Source organism: Puma concolor, chromosome D2 (genome assembly GCF_028749965.1).
Source record: "Puma concolor isolate L17-30 chromosome D2, mPumCon1.1.hap2, whole genome shotgun sequence".
In the NCBI taxonomy this organism is placed as follows: Eukaryota; Metazoa; Chordata; class Mammalia; order Carnivora; family Felidae; genus Puma; species Puma concolor.
The window spans coordinates 31,101,501-31,124,540 of NC_141677.1; the positions used below are offsets into that span (position 1 = coordinate 31,101,501).

General features: G+C 41.7%; 1 protein-coding gene and 1 pseudogene across 2 annotated transcripts in view; one reads left to right on the top strand and one right to left on the bottom strand.

Annotated features, from left to right (window-relative positions):
• Positions 1–4,606: 4,606 nt before the first annotated feature.
• Positions 4,607–13,412, bottom strand: LOC147575968 (cytochrome c oxidase subunit 6A1, mitochondrial pseudogene; annotated as a pseudogene).
• A 6,812-nt stretch (positions 13,413–20,224) lies between these two features.
• Positions 20,225–23,040, top strand: part of VPS26A (VPS26 retromer complex component A) — a 33,524-nt gene continuing 30,708 nt past the window's right edge. The window contains exon 1 of one of the 2 annotated variants that reach the window (XM_025917721.2): positions 20,225–20,378. In XM_025917721.2, coding sequence (XP_025773506.1) covers positions 20,376–20,378 — 3 coding nt within the window. In that variant the 5' untranslated portion in view covers positions 20,225–20,375. Of the gene's footprint in view, positions 20,379–20,571; positions 20,729–23,040 lie in introns of those variants that run through there. The other variant, XM_025917720.2, reaches the window with a different exon arrangement.

The following is a 23,040-nucleotide window of genomic DNA, read 5'->3' on the forward strand; positions in this document are numbered from 1 at the left end:
TGCTCAGATGTTTCTAGAAGTCTTATCGACAAGATATCAGCAAGATTATTTTACAGAACAAATTTTGCAATCAAATCCTATTAACCAGCAGATGAAGAAAACAATTGTGGTAGAGCGAGGTTATTCTTGTCCAGGAGCCTCTTCTTCCTGAAGGCTGTTCCCATCTCTGTTCCCCTGAGTTCTGAAAAGCTTGTCAGCATCGTTGTCATGAATCCTGTTCTTCCTTTACTTAGTCTTGCTTCCTTCCATTCCCCTTCCAGGTTATCTATCCTGAGAATGCTCCCTTAGAAACTTACTGCATTGCTACGTGGAAAGTCCAACTGGTGACAGCTGGTGACAGGAACGTAGAAAGCAGATGCTAAAATGGGATCTGGGAGCTAGATCACCTGCTGCCTGACTGGCAATGAGGACCCCATCCCCGGCCAGAGATGCAGCACAGGGACAGGACAGCACTGCAATTACTAAAGTTTTCACTGACGATGACCTCGGGGGTACTAGGGCTAGGGTGTTGGGCATTGAGAAATATGAGGAAGTGGTAATTATAAAGACAATAGTATTGGATGGCTATTGCTAGAAGCAAGTAATGCTTTTAAAAGAGACAATGAAAGACCAAGGATGGTTAATTAAAGGCTAAATGTGAAAACAGATGGGCTTCCTTCGCAGCATTGGGGCACGCCTCAGACACATTGCAGTTTCAGTTCCAGACCACCACAATAAAGTGAGTTTTGCAATAAAGTGAGTCAAACGAATGTTCTGGTTTCCCATTCCATATAAAAGTTATATTTATACTATACTGTAGTCTATTAAGTATGCTATAGCATTATGTCTAAAAAAAGCCAAAAACAATGTACGTACCTCAATTTAAAAATACTTTATTGCTAAAAAATGCTTACCATCATCTCTCAGTGAGTCATAATCTTTTTGTTAGTGGAGTAACTTGTCTTGATGTTGATGGTCGCTGACTCATCAGGGTGGGGGTTGCTGAAGGCTGGGGTGGCTCCAGCAATGAAGTTTGCCACATTCATTGACTCTTCTTTTCACGGATGATTTCTCTGTAGCAGGTGATGCTGTTTGATAGCATTTTATCCACAGTAGAACTTATTTCAAAATTGGACTCAATCGTCTTGAACCCTGTCCCTGCTTTGTCAGCTAAGTTTATAAGATATTCCAAATCGTTTGCTGTCGTTTCAACCATCTTCACAGCATCTTCACCAGGAGTAGATTCTGTTCCAGAAACTATTTTCTTTGCTCGTCCATAAGAAGCAACTCCTCATCTGTTCAGTTTTATCATGACACTGCAGCCACATCTTCAGGCTCGACTTATTTTTTTTTCAGTCTCCGCTTCTTTAAAATTTTATTTTTAATCTTTATTTTTGAAAGGGAGAGAGAGAGAGAGAGAGAGACAGAGATACAGTGCAAGTGGGGGAGGAACAGAGAGACAGGGAGACACAGAATCTGAAGCAGGCTCCAGGCTGTCAGCACAGAGCCTGACGCGGGGCTTGAACTCACAAACCACAAGTTCATGACCACCAAATCAGCCGTTACTTCCTCCACTGAAGCCCTGAACCCCATGAAGTCATCCATGAAGGTTGGAATCAACTTCTGCCACACTCCTGTTCATGCTATTTTGAAATTTTTTTTTAACGTTTATTTATTTTTGAGACAGAGAGAGACAGAGCATGAACAGGGGAGGGGCAGAGAGAGAGGGAGACACAGAATCTGAAACAGGCTCCAGGCTCTGAGCTGTCAGCACAGAGCCCGACGCGGGGCTCGAACTCACGGGCCGTGAGATCATGACCTGAGCCGAAGTCAGACGCTTAACCGACCGAGCCACCCAGGCGCCCCTGTTCATGCTATTTTGACTGCTTCCCGTGAATCACGAATGTTCTTAATGGCATCTAGAATGGTGAATCCTTTCCCGAAGGTGTTCCATTTACTTTGTCCAGATTCATCAGAGGAATCGCTATGTATGACAGAAATATAGATATTAAGAAATATATTTCTTTAAATGATAAGACTTGCAAGTCTCAGTGTCTCCTTGACCCAGGGCTGCGGAATGGATGTTGCGTTCGCAGGCACGAAAATGACATTAATCTCCTTGTACCTCTCCCTCAGAGCTCTCGGGTGCATCGCCAACGAACAGTAACATTTTGAAAGAAATCTTTCTTCTAAGCAATAGTTCTCATCAGTGAGCTTAAAATATTCAGTATATCGTGTTGTCAACAGAAATGCTGTCATCCAGGCTTTGTTCCATTTATAGAGCACAGGCAGAGTAGATTTAACATGATTCTTAAGGGTCCTTAGGAGTTTTGGAATGGGAAATGAGCCCGGGCTTCAACTTAAAAGTCACCAGCTTTACTGGCCCCTAAAAAGAGAGTCAGTCGGTGCTTTGAAGCCTTGAAGCCAGGCATTGACTTCTCTCTAGCTGTGAAAGTCCTACGTGGCATCTTCTTCCAACAGGCCGTCTTGTCTATATTGAAAATTTGTTATTGAGTGTAGCCACCTTCACGAATGATCTTAGCTGGATCTTCTGGAAAACTTGCTGCAGCTTCTACACCAGCACTTGCCGCCTTACCTTGCACTTTCACGTTATGGAGAAGGCTTCTTCCCTTCAACCTCACGAATCAACCTCTGGTAGCTCCAAACTTTTCTTCTGCCGCTTTCTCACCTCTTTCAGCCTTCAGAGAGCTGCAGAGAGTTAGGGCCTCGCTCTGGATCGGGTTTTGGCTTGAGGGAATGTTGTGGCCGGTTTGATCTTCTATCCCGACCACTCCAACTTTGTCCATATCCGTATAAAGCTATTTTGCTTTCTTATCGTTCATGTGTTGACTCGAGTACCACTTTTCACTTCCTTCAAGAACTTGCCCCTTATAGTCACTACTCAGCTGTTGGCGCAAGAGGCCTAGCTTTCCGCCGATCCTGGCTTTCGACACGCCTCCAGGCCTTCGTCACTAAACTTAGTCATTTCTAGCTTTTGATTTAAAGTGAGAGATATGTGACTGACTCTTCCTTTCACTCGAACACTTAGAGGCCCTTGTAGGGTCATCAATTGGCCTAATTTCAATACTGCTGTGTTTCAGGGAATAGGGAGGCCTGAGGAGAGAGAGAGAGACAGAGAGAGAGAGGAGAGACAGGGGAACAGCTGATTGGCGGAGCAGTCAGAATACACATATTTATTAAGTTTGTCATCTTGTTTGGGTGCAATTTATGACACTCCAGGACAATTACAATACTAACATCCAAGATCACCGCTCACAGATCACTGTAACAAGTATGGCAACGAAAAAGAAATATTGTGAGCTGACCAAAATGTGACGCAGAGACACAGAGTGAGCAAACGCTGTCGAATGTTAAACTGTCAACCTAGCCAAGTCTGTCATGTAAAGTCAAGGCCCTGACTGGAAAAAAAATGGGACTCCGAGGGGCACCTGGGTGGCGCAGTCGGTTAAGCGTCCGACTTCAGCCAGGTCACGATCTCGCGGTCCGTGAGTTCGAGCCCCGTGTCGGGCTCTGGGCTGATGGCTCAGAGCCTGGAGCCTGTTTCCGATTCTGTGTCTCCCTCTCTCTCTGCCCCTCCCCTGTTCATGCTCTGTCTCTCTCTGTCCCAAAAAAATAAATAGGACCCCGAGAGATGACATCCAGGTTGATACATTCAGATCTCGATGCCCCTGATTCCCTCAAGCCCTCTGAACTTCAGCGGCCCACTCCTTAAGAAGTAGGTCTTCCCTCTGGCTTAAAGGTGGTTAAGAGGCTTGTGCCCTTCAATACCACACGCAGGCTCCCTCAAGGTCTATCCCTAACTTCTCTCCTTACCCATGAGATGAGTAACTACAGCTACAATAAAAATGAACGGGGAAATTTGGGGCCCGCTAAGAAAGAAAGGTAATATACTCTGCGGGTTCTGCAGAACCCAGCTGTCATGTACCTCAGCAGTGAGTGTCTATATGACTTAATTCGAAGAGTGCTAGATTAAGGGACAGAGGTAAAACACAGACGTAGTATTCTGTTTTAACACCCTGGCAAGAACTCCGGGAGAAGGTGTTGACGCCATGCTAGAATGGCTCTTAGAAGCTAGAAGAAAGCAACAGCCCTTCTTAAGTGGAGTAGGAATGCTTACAACCACCACAGCAGGCCGTGGAAGAAGGGGTGAAAGGGTTTAAGGAAGTGAGCACGTTACACGAACAGACTGTCAGTCTTGAAAACCCCCAAGAAGATTTTGTTCTACGGGAAGCCCCAAGTGATAAAGAATATGCTGGTGAGAATCTCGACATCTCTGAGCTATCAGTAGTAACTTTCCTCTGAAGGGCAAGGTTAATGGTACAGATGTTGCTGCAGAACTGGGCTCACTAATAGCAATGGGAATGAGAGGTTCTCGAAACGATAGAGGCCAGGTGGTAGTGCAACCGTTAGAAGCCAGGCGGTGCAGTTACCATAATAAGCGGCGGGGGCAGGAGGAATCCAGGGGAGCCTGCTGGGCAGGGTCATGGAAATGTCATCTCTAGAGGTAAGAGAGCTGGTAAGCGTTCTGCACCCAGTTCCAGTGTGTGCCTGAAGGGTCGTGTGTGGGCCAACACCAGCTAGCAAGTCAAACACACACACACACACACACACACACACACACACACGAATATTAGGTATAAAAAAGAATGAAATATTGCCATTTGCCACAACACGGATGGACCTAGAGGGTATTACGCTAAGTGAAATAAGTTAGACAGAAAAAGACAAATACTATATGATTTCACTTCTATGTGGACTCTAAAAGCAAAACAGAAGTGGACTCATAAATACAGAGAACTGGTGGTTGCCAAAGGGAAAGTGGTAAAGGGATGGGTGAAATAGGTGTTGTCTGTTTAGCTGTTTTCTGACGAGCCCTTTTTTATTTATTTTATATTTTATTTTTATTTATTATTATTATTTTTTATTTATTCCTGGACCAATCTGAGTTATTTATGTAAGCCATCTCCTGCCACAAGCAAAGGGATGGAAGGTCAGCATACTGGTCGTCATTTGATACACGTAAGGGAAGGTGAGCTTCAGGTCCCACATCCTTTTCTGGTCCGTGTGCGGAGTCATGGTCCAAACCAGCGCTGTGGTCCCCGCCCCCCGGGGCCGTGGTCCAGGTTCTCTTCATTCATCTCCGTAGCCGGTGGGAGGTGGATTCACGTGGGAGTCATGGAATAGAGTGGGATTACCATCTCCCCAGGGAAAGGGCTTGGCTCTGATGCGGAGATGGGGGGAGGCGACCAACTAGGGTCTCTCGCGCTCTGCGTGATGCGAATTCAGGAAGACGGTCCGCATGCTCACTTCCACGCCAAGAAGAGCTACGAAGTAGGTGAGGGCCTCTCACGTGCGAGCTGAGCCCTCCTCGCCGTGGGCGCCGCTGGACGTGGACCAGTCCCAGCTGTGCCCCGGACCGACCTGGCAGCCCCGGAAGCCGGGACACAGCCACCGCCCCCCATTTTCGACCTGGACAGCCTCAGCGCCTGATGATCCCCTTTTTATACTTACACTCTGAGCGCTGGCACACGACTGGGGTTTCATACTAGTTTTTTCTTCTTGTAAGAGAAAAGATTCATCCTACCTCTGGGGTCGTTCCTGGTTAACTGCCCGCGCTAAGGCCTGGCTGGGCCTGCTCTCCTGGCCCCACGCGGTGCCTGGCCTGTCCCAAGAGGGAGCCTTCCTCTCGTGGGTCCTCATATGACGAGCAGCGAGGGGAATGCCAGCTGCACCCCCGTGTCTGTGATGCCCGTGGCAAAGAGAAAATCTGCTGGAATAGATTTCTTCGGGGTAGGAGAGCTCACTACAATGTTGATTACAAAAAAAAAAAAAAAAAAAAAAGCAGTAAGTACAAACCTCCAGTTATGAAACAAATAATTCATAGGGGTATAAAATGCAGTGTAGGGAATATAATCAAGTATATTGTAATAACTTTGCGACAGATGACAACTATACTTATGGCAGTGAGCATTTAATAATATATACAAATGTTGAATTGGGATGTTGTTTACGTGAAACTAACATGATACTGTATGCCAACTGGGCTTCAATTAAAAAATACATCCATTGTTGGGGGGGCACCTGCTTGCCTCAGTTGGTGGAGCATGAGACTCTTATTCTTGAGGTTATAAGTTCGAGGCTGACGTTAGGCATAGAGATAACTTAAAATCTTAAAAAAAAAAAAATATATATATATGTATATGTATTGTTGAAAGTAGTTCCAATATAGTAAATGAAAAAAAAAGAAAATAGCTGTGAGAGGAAATTCTTCCTGTGGGCAGAGCTTCAGGTGGTGTAACTGGTCATTTACTCTGTGTGGAAAGAAAAGTAGCCTAAGGTTAGAATATATACACTTTCATGGGTAGTGGTGAATGTTTTGGTCAGGGGCCTAAAACAGAAAGATTGTAGATTGGGGACTAAGAAGTCTGAGGTAAAGGTATGTGAATGGCTTAAAGTAAGACGTAGAGTGTGAAAATATGTTGTTTTTTTTTTTTAATTTTTTTTTTCAACGTTTATTTATTTTTGGGACAGAGAGAGACAGAGCATGAACAGGGGAGGGGCAGAGAGAGGGAGACACAGAATCGGAAACAGGCTCCAGGCTCTGAGCCATCAGCCCAGAGCCCGACGCGGGGCTCGGACTCAGGGACCGCGAGATCGTGACCTGGCTGAAGCCGGATGCTTAACCGACTGCGCCACCCAGGCGCCCCTGAAAATATGTTTTTAAAATAAAGTTTATTTATTTTAGTAATCTCCACACCCAATGTGGGGCCTGAACTCACAACCCCAAGATCAAGAGTCGCTTTTACAACTGAGCCAGCCCGGTGCCCCCAGAGTGTGAAAATCTTCCTATCAAATGTAATGCCCATCAGAAAGCATCCGTCCCAATCTTTATAGCATTTTACTTTTGGTGACAGTTGTTAAGTTATACCCTCATCTTCCCATTAATAAATCTGTGATTTTTCAGGAGGAAGTTTGTGAGTTTTTATGCTCAATAGGGTGTTACTGTCATGAGACCTATTTTTTTTGGCTCCCATAACTATTCCAACAGAGGGAAAAAAAGGCATGTTTTAGAAAATGCATATACTGCTTTGTGTTTTCTAGTTAAGTGTTACATCTTACATATTTGAAGAATAGAGGAGCGCCTGGGTGGCTCAGTTGGTTGAGTGTCCTTCTCTTGATATTGTCATGGTCCCAGGGTTGTGGGATCGAGCCCTGCATTCTGCTCTGAGCGTGGAGCATGCTTGAGATTCTCTCTCTCTCTCTCTCTCTCTGCCCCTTCCCCTGCTCGTGCTCTCTCTCTTTAATGTAAAAAAAAGGAAGAAAGAATACATAGCCTAGGTTGATTTTTTTTTTGTAGTTTCAAGTTTTTATTTAAATTCCAGTTAGTTAACATACAGTGTAATATTAGTTTCAGGAGGAGAATTTACTGATTCAGCATTTACATACAACACTCAGTGCTCATTATAACAAGTGTGCTCCTTAATGCCCATCACCATTTAACCATCCCTACGTTGGTTTTTATTTATAATACAATACTTTTATGGAGAAAGATTTTAAACTAGCCACAAAGGAACTGTAGAATATTTCTATCTTTGGAGAGGTAATTAGACTGAATGAAAAAGTGTAAGTTTTAGAACTGCAAAGTCCTGGCTTAATACCAATTTCTCTCTTTATTAGCTTTGTAACTCAAGGCAAGTCACTTAATTTTGCTAAGCTTGTCCAGGGAAGGAAATAGTGAAGGGGTTAATTGTGTGAACTCTGAGGGCAGGTTACCTGGATTCAAAACTCTGTCACTCACCCACTAGGTAACCCTAGATCGGTTACTTAACCTCTCTGTACCTCAGGTTCCTCCTCTTTAAAATGAAGATAATGTGGGGCGCCTGGGTGGCTCAGTCGGTTAAGCGTCCGACTTCAGCTCAGGTCATGATCTCGCGGTCCGCGAGTTCGAGCCCCGCGTCGGGCTCTGGGCTGATGGCTCAGAGCCTGGAGCCTGCTTCAGATTCTGTGTCTCCCTCTCTCTCTGCCCCTCCCCCGTTCATGCTCTGTCTCTCTCTGTCCCAAAAATAAATAAACGTTAAAAAAAAAAATTTGTTTAAAATGAAGATAATGATAGTGCCTACCCTACAGGCTTATTGAGAAGATTGAATAAATTAATGTATGTAAAGTGCTCAGGACAGTGTCATTGAGTGAGTGATCAAAAACACAGGCTATTATCATTATCAGTATTATAGGTTAACAATATTTGCCAAAGGGTGGTGGTGAAGATCAAATAAGGCAATATATGAGATACGGTTAAGCTCAGTGTTTGGCACATAGTTAGTCCCTAAAAAAATTCTAATCATGGAAATGTGCGTTATAGCTACTTCATAAGATTATTTTAAAGGTTCCATCTATGTGCCAGGTACTGCGCTAGGTGATGGGGATACAGAGAGAAACAAAGACCTACAACATAGCCTTTGTCCTTGAGCTTAGAGTCTAACAGAGATTGAATGAGAATCAACGTGTCAGTCTCGCCTGGCACAAAAGCAGGTAGACAGATGGAAGTGAATATTCTCAGACACATAAAGGAAGTAGAAGCCAAGTAGATTTTTTTAAATTCTGATTCTTTTACTTTTGGGTTCTATTTGTCAATCATTGCCATAATTCTAGGGCTTTTTAGAGGGGGAAGACTTAGGGTTTCTTCTAATTTGTACTTTTGAGTAAGTAATCCATCATCATTTTTCTCATATGATACAATCAACCAAATTCTACAAAGGATCAAGTTACCAGGAATAAACAGTTAAGAATATTCCCAGTGTAATGGGGGAAACACATACATAGCTGTAATACATTTTACGTTATATTTTTTCAAATCTGTAATGATTATACACAAAAATCTAAGGTAGCAAAGAGGAGGCAATGATTGATTTTGCGAAAGCGTTTTGTCTCCATTCCCTCAGCATGCAGTCTGTTTTACCAGCTGAGTCACTGCTTAAAATATTAATACAATTGATCTTTCAGAACTCTGTCTTCTTAGGTTTACACTAACCCAAGGTTTCTCAGCTTTAACATTATTGACATTCTGGACAGGATACCTCTTTGTTGTAAGGGGCTGTCCTGTGCATTGTAACATGTTTAGCAGGATTTCCAATCTCAGTAGCATTCCTACAGACTTGACGATCAAAAATGTCTTCAGGCATTGGCAAAAGTCCATTGGAGAGAAATATCCTCTCTTCTTGAGAACCTCTGCACTAAACCAATGATTATTTTGGGACTTAAGTCTTATCAGTTATGTTTCTAGCTTATAATGGTATAGTATGATTTATCACTTATAATTGGTTCATAAGAACTTGGAACTTTACTATCACAATCATGCAGCTAGTTGATATGTGATTTGTTACAGAGGAAATTATGCACAAATCTACACTTTAAAATGTTTATATGTTGATTACTGGATATTTTATTTCTTTATCGTCACAAGGACAAAATGCTAATAACATATGACTTTCAGAGAATAATAAACAGTTCTTAAGAATTAAAAAATATAATAGTATCTATTAGTTAATTATTGCTTTTAATAAATTACCTCAAAACTTATTGGCTTCAAATAACAATAAACTTTAATTATTTCATAGTTTCTGTGGGTCAGAAATCTGGGAGTGGATTACCTAGGTATTTCTGGTTAGGAGGTTTTCTCATGAGGTTGCAGTTAGGATGTTAGCTGGGTGGCAGTCATCTGAAGATTTGACTGGGATGGGAGGACCAGCTTTCCAAAATGTTTCATTCACATGGCTGGCAAGTTAGTGTAGCTGTTTACAGTGAGGCCTTGACCCTCACTTTGTGGACCTCTCCATTGTGCTACATGACATGGCTGCTGACTTCTCTCAAAGTGAATGATCTGAGAGAGCAAGTCAGAAGCAGCCTTGGAAGTCACACACTATCACTTCCACCTTTTTTGTGTTGGGCATACAGAACAACCTTGACAGAATTTGACAAGGGACTACATTGAAGTATGGATCGTTGGGAGCAATCTTAGAAGCTGGTTACCATAACATGGCAATAAAAAAAAAATTATAAGTGTTGGGACAAAAAGTTGGGGAAAAGAGAGAAATAAAAACAACAACAGCAAACCAGATAGGTGGAAAATAGGAAAGAAAAAATATGAAAATGACACAACCAATCCAGTAAGCCCAATATATGACTAATAGAAGATCCAGGAAGAGAGAGGAGAGAAAAGAGGTGAGAGGAAATCAAAGAAATGTATCAAGGTTGCAAGATACAAAGTCAAAATAGAAAACCATACACACAAGCATTAAAGAATTAGAAAATGAAATTTTAAAATTCCATCAAAAATATAAATGCTTAGAGCTAAATTTAGCAGTAGATGTATAAGACCTCTACACTGGAAACTACAAAACATGGCTGAGACAAGATCTAAATAAATGGAGAAATATACCATGTTCATGGATTGGAAAGCTTGATATTGTTAAGATGTCAATTTCCCCCAAACTGAGCTACCAATCTCAATAAAAATCACAGCAGGTTTTTGCTGTTGTTTTTGCTGTTGTTGTTGTTGTTGTTGCTTTGGTGGAAGTAGATTAACAATTCAAAAATTTGTGTGGAAATACAAAAAATTTAACCAAAACATTCTAGAAAAAGAACTAAGTTCCAAGTAATTACACTTCCTTACATCAAAGCTTACTATAAAGCTATAGTAATCCAGACAATGTGGTATTGCATAAAGGTAGACAAACAGATCAATGAAATAGAATAAAAACTTAAGAAATAGATCTATAATTATATAGTCAATAAATTTTTGACAAGGCACCAAAGCAATTTGATGAGGTAAAGAAAATTATGTTCAATAAATGGTGCTGGAACCATGTGGACATAAGTAAGCCCTCAAATCCCACCTCATGTTATTTGCAAACTTTAATTTGAGATGGATCACATACCTCAATTTAAAAGCCAAAATTCTCAGGTCATCCAAAAACATTTAGAAAGTAAATAGGCAAGCTATAGACTTAGAGAAAATATTTTCAATTAATATATCTGATACAGGAAATGTATCCAAAATATTTAATAAACTAGAACTCAATAATAAGATAAACATCCTAATAAAATATTGTCAAAGTCTTTTTTTTTTTTTTGGAAAGAGGATTTTTTACTTTTTATTTTATTTTTTAATGTTTATTTATTTTTGAGAGAGAAAGAGACAAAGACAGACCATAAGCGGGGGAGGGGCGACATGGAGGGGAGACACAGAATCAGAAGCAGGCTCTAGTCTCTGAGCTGTCAGCACAAAGCCTGAAGTGGGGCTTGAAATCATGAAGTGTGAGATCATGACCTGAGCCAAAATCCACTGCTTAACCAACTGAGTCACCCAGGTGCCCCAAAGATTGGCAAAGTCTTAAACACTTCACAAAAGGAGGTATACATATGGCCCACAGGCACATGAAAATGTGCTTGACATTAATCTTCAGGAAAATGCAAATTAAAACTACAGTGAGGGTCGCTTGGGTGGCTCAGTCGGTTAAGCATCCAACTTCGGTTCAGGCCATGATCTCACAGCTCATGAGTTCAAGCCCTGCGTTGGGCTCTGTGCTGACAGTTCACAGCCTAGAACCTGCTTCTGATTCTATGTGTCCCTCTCTCTCTCTCTCTCTCTCTCTCTGTGCCTCCCCCACTCATGTTCTCTCTCTTTCAAAAATAAATGATTAAAAAAAACTACAGTGAGATAACTACACATCCATAATGGCTAATATTGAAAACATTGACAGCACAAAATGTTGGCAAAGATGTAAAGATGCTAAACTTTTAAATACTGCTGATGGGAGGGTAAAATGGCACAACGGTTTTGGGAAAGGGTGCGGTAGTTTCTTAATAAATATATACCTGTGCTACCCAGAAATTCCACTTTAGGTATGTTCACAAAAGGGCTTGTATATGAATGCTAATTGCGCTTTCAAAAAACAGATGTCCATTAACGGGAAGAAAGGAAAAATATTCCGTAATCTATTCATACAATGGAATACTACTAAGCAATAAAAATGGCCAAACTGCTGATAACATAGAATAACATGGATGAATTTCAAAATGATTATGCTCAGCAAATGAAATGAGACACAAAAGAGTACTTATTGTATGGTTCCATTACTGTGACATTACAGAACACTCAAAGCTAAACAATATTGAAAAAAATCAAAATAGCATTTGCTTCTTAGAGACGGGGTTGGTTGAGACAATATAAGGTTTTCTGGGGTTGATGGCAGCATTCATATCTTGATAGAGGTGTAGGTTGAACAAATGCTTGCATTTGTCAAAACTGATCAAATTGTATACTTAAGACTTGCATATTTCATTGTATGTAAATTATATCTCAATTTAAAAAAGGGGGACACTGAGATAAAACATTGAGTACATTTAAGAAAAGAACTATGTATTTTTGAAAGAAACAATTGCTATTTACAATGGTGACTTGAAAAAGGGGAAAAAAAGAGTATTTACCGTGATTACAACTGTACCGGCTAAAGTTAAAGAGAATAAATATATTCTATTTATATATTCTCTCTATATTTTCTACTACATATATATCCTATAAATATATTTATCTATTTATCTATATATATCTATATATATAGATAGATATGTAGATAGATATCTATATATAGATAATATATATATTTTTTCATATATATCATATATTACATATTTTATATATTATATATTTGTATATTTTAAAATATATTTATATATTCTATATCTATTTAGAATACATACCTATATTCTAAGTTGAGAAAAAAAGTGTTTTTATACTCAGTATACTGTAAATTCGATTTTAAGGTTTTCATTCTTTTGGTATATTTATTCTTTTTTTTCCTTTTTCTTTTTACTTGTTTGAGAGAGAGAGAGAGAGAGAGAGAGAGAGCAAGGGAGAGGGACTGGAGGAGAGAGTGACAAAGAGAGAATCTTGAGCAGGTTCCACGCTCAGCACAGAGCCTGACACGGGGCTTGATCCCATGACCCTGGGATCATAACCTGAGCTGAAATCAAGACTTGGATGCTCAGATGACTGAGCCACTCAGGTGCCCCTCATGTATTTGTTCTTGATTCCCTTTATTTAGCTTTGGCTGTCAACTCTGCAAATAGCTGCTCCGTTCCACTGTCACAGGTATTAATACGACTTTTTAGTTTTCATGAATTTCAACAAATGGCTATTTTTCTCTTAAGAGGTTGCTGGTAGGTAGATAAAGACTCAAATTATCTTCTCACCTAATACTTTTTTCCTAAACCTGGTCCTTCTGTTTGTGAAAGTAAATGCTCATAAGTTAGTCATATTTTCCCCACCTCTTTTATTTGCAAAGGGCAAATTTACAGATGTCACAGTCCTTGCCTGGAAAAACACTGTACTTCTTACAATCCAGCTTTAACATTCTGGCTTGCCAAATAAGTAGACAGGTAGATAGGTAGGTAGGTAGATAGATAACTTGCTCAACAGCACCACTGCTCCTTGTATTTATTACAATAACATAGCTATTGGGTTTTGATCAGCAGAACAAGTCATTAGCACAAATTGGCCTTTGGCATGACCTTCTTTGCCAGCTCTTATTCATACTTGGCTTCAGCGTTTCTTCACTGCTGCTACTTTTCTTTCATTTATTCTCCTTAATGTGTTGATATTTAGGCCCCCAGACAAGAGTGGGTGGGAACCAGAATAGCAGTCAAGAAAACAGGCATTTCTTCTAGGTATATATATAAAAAAATCATCTTCTTTTTTCATTAGTAATGTCATTTCATGAAGATTTGGCATTGTTTTTATGATTTTCTTCTCACAGTTCAAATGACAGTATCAGCATCAATACAGTTATGAGTAATATACTAATACCTAATACAGCTTTAAAATAACTTTTGGAAATTTAGAAATCATTGGACTCCATCCAGGTTCTATCTGACTTATTAAACGGGCTTTGACTATGCTCTTTATTATTATTATTTAAAATAATTTTTTAATGTTTACTTTTTTTTTTTTTTTTTTTGAGAGAGAGAGAGAGAGACAGTGCACGAATGAGGGAGGGGGAGAGGAAGGGGGGAGACACAGAATCCAAAGCAGGCTCCAGGCTCTGAGCTTGTCAGCAGAACCTGACATGTGGCTCGAACCCACGGACTGTGAGATCATGACCTGAGCCAAAGTCGGACGCTTAACCAACTGAGCTACCCAGGCACCCCTAGTATTTATTAATGTCAAGTGGGTAGTCTGGTAGGGTTAAAAAGAACTGTACTGTAAGTCAGGTCATCAGCTCTTCTACCCTCACCATTTGTATAGTCTTGATCCTAATAAGAGTCGGGACTAGTTGATCTCCACTTAGAGATCTAATTAAAAATTAAGTCAAGGGGCGCCTGGGTGGCGCAGTCGGTTAAGCGTCCGACTTCAGCCAGGTCACGATCTCACGGTCCGTGGGTTCGAGCCCCGCGTCAGGCTCTGGGCTGATGGCTCGGAGCCTGGAGCCTGTTTCCGATTCTGTGTCTCCCTCTCTCTCTGCCCCTCGCCCGTTCACGCTCTGACTCTCTCTGTCCCAAAAATAAATAAACGTTGAAAAAAAAATTTAAAAATTAAGTCAAAATATTTACTGTAGGTTTACTGGGTTTTAGGTACTGCAGTCGGTCAGAGGTATGGGATGAAGTTGTAACTTTTGGTTCCTTCCCTAAACTGGTAAGGAAGAGAAACTATTTAAAGGGAGGTGACTCTTCCTTTCATATTTCAGTTTAAATGTCACTTTCCTACCACCCTATCTAAAAATAGCTCTTTTCTGAGGCACCTGGGTGGCTCAGTCGGTTAAACAGCTGACTTCAGGTCAGGTCGTGATCTCGTGGTTAGTGAGTTCGAGCCCCTCGTTGGGCTCTGTGCTGACAGCTTGGAGCCTGGAGCCTGCTGTGGAATCTGTGACTCCACCTCTCTCTCTGTCCCCTCCCCAGCTCATGCTGTGTCTCTGTCTCTCAAAAAATAATAAACGTTAATAAAAGAAAAATTTAAAAATAGCTCTTTTCCACTCATGTCACCATATTTATTTCTTTTTAGTGCTTTCTTCTAATTAAAAATATTATATTTAATTACTTGTTTATTGACCACTTTCTACACTAGAACATAAGTGCTTGGGGACAAGAACCTTATTCTTATCATTCATTATTATTATTAGTACTTTCTAATTGGTTCTATCTCCACAGCCTAAAACAACACCTGTCATTTAGTAAGCACTCAATAACTATATGGTTTTTTTTTTCGTTTATTTATTTTTGAGACAGAGAGAGACAGAGCATGAACAGGGGAGGAGCAGAGAGAGAGGGAGACACAGAATCTGAAGCAGGCTCCAGGCTCTGAGCTGTCAGCACAGAGCCCAACGCGGGGCTCAAACTCACGGACTGTGAGATCATGACCTGAGCCGAAGTCGGATGCTTAACCGACCAAGCCACCCAGGCGCCCCTACATGTTTAATGAACAAATGTCTGCATCCCTGAATCCAAATATCTGGCTTCAGGAAATAGTTATTTGATGGAGATTCCTATTTAAACAACAACAACAACAACAACAACAACAACAACAAAACTACCTAGAATGGGAAAACATAGAACACATTCCCTCTTCTTAGATTTAGCTTTACTTTCTTTGCAGCCTTAAAGTTTCATTTGTTTTTGTTTCATTATTATCTATATTTTATTAAAGTTTACTTATTTATTTTGGAAAAGCGTGTGGCAGAGGGGCGAGGCCGAGAGAGAAGGGGAGAATCCCAAGCAGCCTCCTTGCTGTCAGGGCAGAGCCCCACAGGGGCCTTAATCCCACAAACTGTGAGATCATGACCTGAGCTGAAACCAAGAGTCAGGTGCTTAACCGAGTGAGCCACCCAGGCACCCCTTTACCTATATTTTAATGCTGACTTGAGCATCAACGATAACAGAGACGAACTTTAAAACATGTACAAAGATGTTGTCCCACTCCACTAACTAGGAATTTTAGAGGCACACAAAGGAACACATTTAACCACAGTGTAGGGCTAACCCACAGATCATGGTTTTTACAGAGATTTCTACTTTATAAACTTGGTTTAGGATTTTTTGCAGCTAAGGTTATGAAGGATGTTGATGCGCAGTTTTCTTTCCTGTAATGTCCTTGTTGGATTTTGACATCAGGGTTACACTGGCCTCAGAAAAAGAGTTGGGAGGCATTCTCTCCTCCTGTATTCTCTTAAAAAGTTTGTGTAGAAAGATTGGTATTGTTTCTTTGTTACAGTTTTGTAGAACTCACCAGTGAAGTCTGCAGCCTAGATGGATTTTAGGGTGGGAAGATATTAAATTTTGTGTTCAATTTCAGTGATGTAAGACTGTTCAGATTTTGTATTTCCTCTTATGTTCGTTTCAGAAAGTTGTTTTATTTATTTATTTATTTTTTAATTTTTTAACGTTTATTTATTTTTGAGACAGAGAGAGACAGAGCATGATCGGGGGAGGGTCAGAGAGAGGGAGACACAGAATCCGAAACAGGCTCCAGGCTCCGAGCTGTCAGCACAGAGCCCGACGCGGGGCTCGAACTCACGGACCGCGAGATCATGACCTGAGCCGAAGTCGGCCGCCCAACCGACTGAGCCACCCAGGCGCCCCCAGAAAGTTGTTTTATTTTTTTTATTTTTATTTATTTTTTTTTTTTTTAATTTTTTTCCAATGTTTATTTATTTTTGGGACAGAGAGAGACAGAGCATGAACGGGGGAGGGGCAGAGAGAGAGGGAGACACAGAATCGGAAACAGGCTCCAGGCTCTGAGCCATCAGCCCAGAGCCCGACGTGGGGCTCGAACTCACGGACCGCGAGATCGTGACCTGGCTGAAGTCGGACGCTTAACCGACTGTGCCACCCAGGCGCCCCCAGAAAGTTGTTTTAATGGAACATGTCCATTCCCCTAAGTTGTCAAACTTATTGGCATAAAAGTTGTTCACATATTTCCCTGTTATCCTTTTGATGTCTGTAGGATCTGAAGCGATGCCTTCTTTTCCATTCCAAATATTGTTAATTTGTGTTTTCTCTTATTTTCTTGATCAGTATTGCTTATCAACTTCATTTGTCTTTTCAAAGAACCAACTATTGGATTTCTTGATCTTCTCTACTGCTTGTCTATATCTATTCCATTGATCCGTTCTTATCTTTGTTTTCCTTCCTTCTACTCTCAGAGTTTAATTTTTTTGTTGTGGTAAAAAAAACACACAAAATTTACCAACTTAACCATTTTTAAGTGTACAGTTTGGTAATGTTAAGTATATTCACATTGTGAAACAGACCTCCAGAACATTCTCATCTGGCAAATCTGAAACTCTATATTCATTAAATAGTAACTCCTCTTTCCCCCTTCCCTCAACTTCTGGGAACCATCATTCTACTTTTTGTGTCTATGGATTTGACCAGATACTTCATATAAGTGGAATCATCCTGTATTTATTTTTTTGTGTATGGCCTATTTCACTTAGCATAGTGTCCTCAAGTTTCCTCTATGTTGTAGGGTGTGATAGGATTTCCTTCCTTTTCAAGACTGATTAATATTGCATTTATCTGTCTGTGAGCATCTGGGTTGCTTCTACCTCTTGGCTATTATGAATGAATATGAGTGCTCATATGTGCTATGAACATGTATGTGCAAATACCTCTTTGAGACCCTACTTCCAATTCTTTTGGATACATAGCCAGGAGTGGGATGGCTAGATCATGACAGTTCTATTCTCAATTTTTTAAAGAACCTCCATGCTGTTTTCCATAAGGGGCCTTGACATTTTGTAATTCCACCAGCAGTGCACAAAGTTCCAATTTCTCCACATCTCACCCATACCTGTTATTATTATTTTTAATGGTAGCCACCCTTGGGGCACCTGGGTGGCTCAGTTGGTTAAGCGCCTGACTTCGGCTCAGGCCATGCATGATCTTACAGTCCCTGAGTTTGAGCCCCTCGTCGGGCTCTATGCTGACAGCTCAGACCTGGAGCCTGCTTTGGATTCTGTGTCTCCCTCTCTCTCTGCCCCTCCCCTGCTCATGCTCTGTCTCAAAAATAAATAAAAACATTAAAAAAAAAATAGTAGCCACGCTGGGGTGCCTTGGTGGCTCAGTCGGTTAAGGGCTGACTCTTGGTTCCAGCTCAGGTCATGATCTCACTGTGAGCTCGAGCCCTGAAGTGGGTTCCATACTGACAGTGTGAAGTCGTCTTGGGATTCTCTCTCTCTCTGCCCCTCCAGTGCACACACACTCTCCCTCTCTCTCTCTTTCTCTCTCAAAATAAATAAACTTAAAAAAAAGTAGCTGCCCTAATGGCTGTGAGATGCTATCTTGTAGTTTTAATTTGCATTTCTCTGATTAGTGATGTTGAGCATCTTTTCATATGCTTATTGGGCATTTGTATACCGTCTTTGGAGAAATATTTGCTCAAGTCTTTTGCCCATTTGTTTAATCGTGTTATTTGATTTTTTGTTATTGAGTTATAGTATTCTTCCTATAGTCTAATACTAAGAATATATGTTTAGCTGTAGGAGTAATTTATATAGTGTTAATATCTTATCAGATATATGATTTGCAACTATTTTCTCCCATTCCATAGGTTTCCCTTCCACTCTGTTGTGTCCTTTGATGCATAAAAGCTTTTAAGTTTGATACAGTCCCATTTGTCTATCTTTGCTTAGATACAGTCCCATTTGTCTATCTTTGCCAGTCCTATGCCTGTCATTTCTGTTGCTTTTGGTGTCATATTCACGAAATCATTGCCAAGTCCAAAGATCTTCCCCTATGTTTTCTTCTACCAGCTTTATAGTTTTAAGTCTTAAGCCCATTTTGAGTGAATTTCTCTATATGGTGTAAGATAAGGGTCCAACTTTACTCTTGTAAGTGGAAATCCAGTTTTCCCAACACCATTTGTTGAAGAGACTGTCCTTTCCTCATTGAGTTGTCATGGCATCCTTATTGAAGATAATTTAACCATCCCTGTGAGGACTTACTATATATATAATTTTAGATAAGCTTTAAGTTCACAGAAAAGTAGAGTGCAAAGTATAGCTCTCATATACCCCCTGCTCCTCTCCACATGTTCATATGCTTTTACTTCCAGATGTGAACTTACATTGCTGATTTTTAAACTCTTCTTTTCAAATATATACATTTAAAGCTACAGACCTCCCTGTAAATACTTCGTACCATAAATTCTGCTATGTTGTATGTTTTCTTTTAGTTCAAACTATTTTTAAGTTTCCACTAACGTCTTCTTTGACACAGAGGCTTAGAATTATGTTGCTTAGTTTCCGTATGTTTGTGGATTTTCTGACTATCTTTTTGATATTTCTCGTTGAATTTTTTTGTGGCTAGAGACGATACTCTAATTTTATGCTTGCTTTATGGCCCTGCGGCACAAACTGGATTTTGTTTTACGATGGGATAACGATGGCGCGTTCAGATTATCATTTTTTTCCTGCTTTGGTCAGGTACAGAATACACCGTGGTGGTTCAACACTGCTTTTAAAAACTAAAACAGCCTCCCATTCAACTGGAGGGCCTCTAGGCTACACCACAGCGTCAGGATGCGGTTAAAACCAGAGTAGTGGCTAGTAGCATCACCTGTTTCAGGAAGGCTTCCCCCACCTCACGGACTGGCTGGGCGGCAGGGCCTGGGGGAGGCGGGGCTAGATCGCAAGCTATCCGCGTACTTTACAAAGCAACGGATGTAGCACCCTCACGTTTTTTCTATTGGTCGGCTCTTCAGAGGCTACAAAGCTAACAAGTTCTCAAAACCCAGAACCTCTCAGAAGGAGCGGGAGCTGGGCAGAGTTCCAGAAAGATGGAAAAATGCATAATCCCTGGATGAAGAGAGCACGTACCCTGCGAGGCCTAGGGAAGCAGGGCCTCGGGTAACAGCGCCCCTTCTCCTCGGAGGGGCCCTAGTAACCCACCCAGGGATATAAGCCCCCCCCTCCTTTTCCAGTTACTCAAACTTCCACAGGGAAGAGGAACTGGGCGTGGCAAAGCCCGTCAGCCGACCGCCCCTCACGTGACGGAAGGGAGGGAGAGGAGGGCCTGTGGTGCCTGCGTCCGCCCAGGCCCCTCCCACTTACGTCATCTCAGTGGCCCCGCCTCCTCAGCCGTAGGGTGGAGCACGAGGCCCCGCCTCCAAACTGCCAGTCCTCGAGGGCCTGGCTGGCCAGTGGGGCGGGGCAAGAGGCCGGGAGGGGACCTGAGCAGGGGGAGAGGAGGAAAGGAAGGGAGGGGTCACGTGCGGCCAGCGGCTCCAGGTCACGTGACGGGCGCTGGGGCGGAGGGAATCGGGGCTGGGAGTTCTCCTGAGGGAAGCGGAGTGAAGTGGGGGGGACGCGGCGGCGGCGCTGACAATGGTGAGTGCGCGGCGGCCCGCGCGCTCGCCTCCAGCCCTGGCCCTACAGCGCGCGGCGGGCCTGCCAACGGCGGGCCGGGTATCCCGGGTGGGGCGGAGGGGAGCGGCAGGAGGGGGGCGGCGAGCAGGGCGGGGAACCGGGTTAGGCCTGTCTAGCCACCCCGGGATCGGGGAAGGGCGGGCGGGGCCGCCTTTTCCCGGTCTCGCAGAGGCCCGAGCACCTGCGGGCGGCTGCGCACTCTCCTGGCCATGTCGGAGCCTCTGCCCGCCTTCCTCGACCGGCTGTGGGGGCCCTGGCTGGGTACTCGGACCCCGCCTCTGCGGGGGCTCAGCGCCGCCTCCCCTTCCAAGGTAGCTAGTCCCTCCGCTCCTTCCGGACAGCCTAGCTTCCCTTCAGGTGGAGTGACCCGGGAGTCCCCCAGTTCCGGGCTGGTGGGGGGGGGGGTACTGGGTCACTCTCTTTCAGTGTCACGAGCTTGATAAACTCCGGGTTGTTGTTGTTTTAATCTCTTTGTGGTGACATTCTGCCGTATCCTGACCCCAGTTCAGCCTTGATTTTGACACTTGTAGAATGGGAGAAAAAAAGGAAAGGACGTTGAAGTGGGATGATTTTAATTCAGACACTGGTTTTGTGCCAGCTAGTTTAAGCTTTGGCTCTCATTTCCTTCCCCAAGCCATTTTCTAGAAACTTAACGCTTCGGGATGTTGAAATGGCCTAGGGAACAGAGAAGGGAGGGAAATCGGAGTACTCCAACCGGTTCGTGAGAAGCACAAGGCGTTTAACTTTGTGTGTGTTGGCCGTCTCTAGATTGGATCTCATTTGGCTCACTTTGTGGTATTCGTTTGATTTTAACAAGTGTACGTTGAGTGCCTACTGTGTGCTCTCTTGATACTATTAGCTTTACCAAAGCTCACTGGTTGAGTAAACTGAGAGTTTTGGCTGAAGCAGAAGCTAGGTTTATTTAAAAAAAATTAAAAATAAATTGTTTTGAATAAATACATCTTAAACTCAGAAATCGTGTTGATTTAATTAAAATCAGAAAAGTAAAAGACAGACCTATTCATTCTTAAACTGGGGGCCCTTTTTTTCATGCAACAAATAATTACTTAGGCTGGCCAGGGGCCACGAGCAAGACTGAAACAGGCCTTGCTCTCTTGCAGCTTACAGTCTAGAGGGAGGTAAACATCTGTTTGTACAAATTATTTATTTAACGTGGAAATTACAGTTGTGATAAATCTAAAAAGGAGACCTTGCCTAGTGAGGGAGTTAGGGAAGTCTTTTTTAATTGAATATAATTTGCCAAGAAGACATAAAAGGCCCTCCTATTTATTGCTTATTTTTAAAATTATTACTTTTAATAAGCTTTTGAATAGTTTAAGAGCAATTTATTTTCAAGTTACTCATCAAACATAAACTGAATTGTAAAGCTTTATAACACAAATGGACATAAATGTAACCTATGCAAGAAAATTTGCTGTTTCATTGCTTGTGTAAATTTTGAGAGCCTCCCTATCTACTCACCTTGAGTTGCATTTCTTTACATCCACTGGAGGTAGTGAAATTTCTTCAGTGAGGGCTAAAGAGTTTGTTGGCTTTTAACGTATTCACATGTAATTTTGCTGGGTGGTAATGCCCAGTATGGGTTTATGAATTATATGGAAAATCTTAAGTTAACCTAAAGGTGATAGGAGGGTTAGGCCACAATTAGAAAACTGTAAAAACAATGCTGTAATCTTTTAATAGTCATATACATTGCAGGTTAGCTACTTAAAGCCTACCTAAGAGTTTTGACTTGTATATTATTGTCTAATGTTGCTCCTGAAAATCTCATATTTTAAATACTCACTTGAAGATATGAGTAATCTTTCAGTTTAATACATGTCTTCTGTAATTTCAGCAAAAGCCTATGTTAATGTATACTAACCTTCTTTACAATTTTCATTCACTTTCTACCTCCTAGTCTTCACCATCTTGTCAATTATGTATTTTGATTTCTTTACATAACAGGAAAATTATTAAAATTTGATGTGAATAATTAAAAAAGATTTTAATTTTATGACTTTTGTTTGAAATGACGGAAGATGCATATCTTGTAGTAAAAACTTCAAAAGCAAGACTTTGGGTAGACAAATCTTTTTTCTTTCAACTCCTTTTAGAAGGAAAACAAAGGGGCGCCTGGGTGGCTCTGTCGGTCTGGTCGCTTAAGCATCTGACTTTGGCTCACGTCATGATCTCAAGGTTCATGGGTTTAAGCCCCCCTTGTTGGGCTCTGTATTGACAGCCTAGGGCCTGCACCGGATTGTGTCTCTCCCTCTCTTTCTCTCTGCCCTCCTTTCCACTTGCGTGCTCTCTCTCTCAAAAATACATAAACAACAAAAAACAAAAAGAAGGAAAAAAGACAAACTTTTTCCTCAGATGTCTTTTTCTCTCCGTTGTCTACTTGTTACTTGTAAGACATTGACAGTTTTCTGGAGGCCTTTGATAAGACTAGTTTGTTTTTGATGTGTCCTAATGTGAAAAACTGGATGTTAACCTGGTGCTGAATTCTCATGGTGTTTGTTAACTTAATCTTGTTAAAATGTTACAGTTTATTAATCTATTATGCTTCTGTATGTATTATAACTAGGCTTTTAAAAAAAATCTAATCTGTCCCCATCTTAGT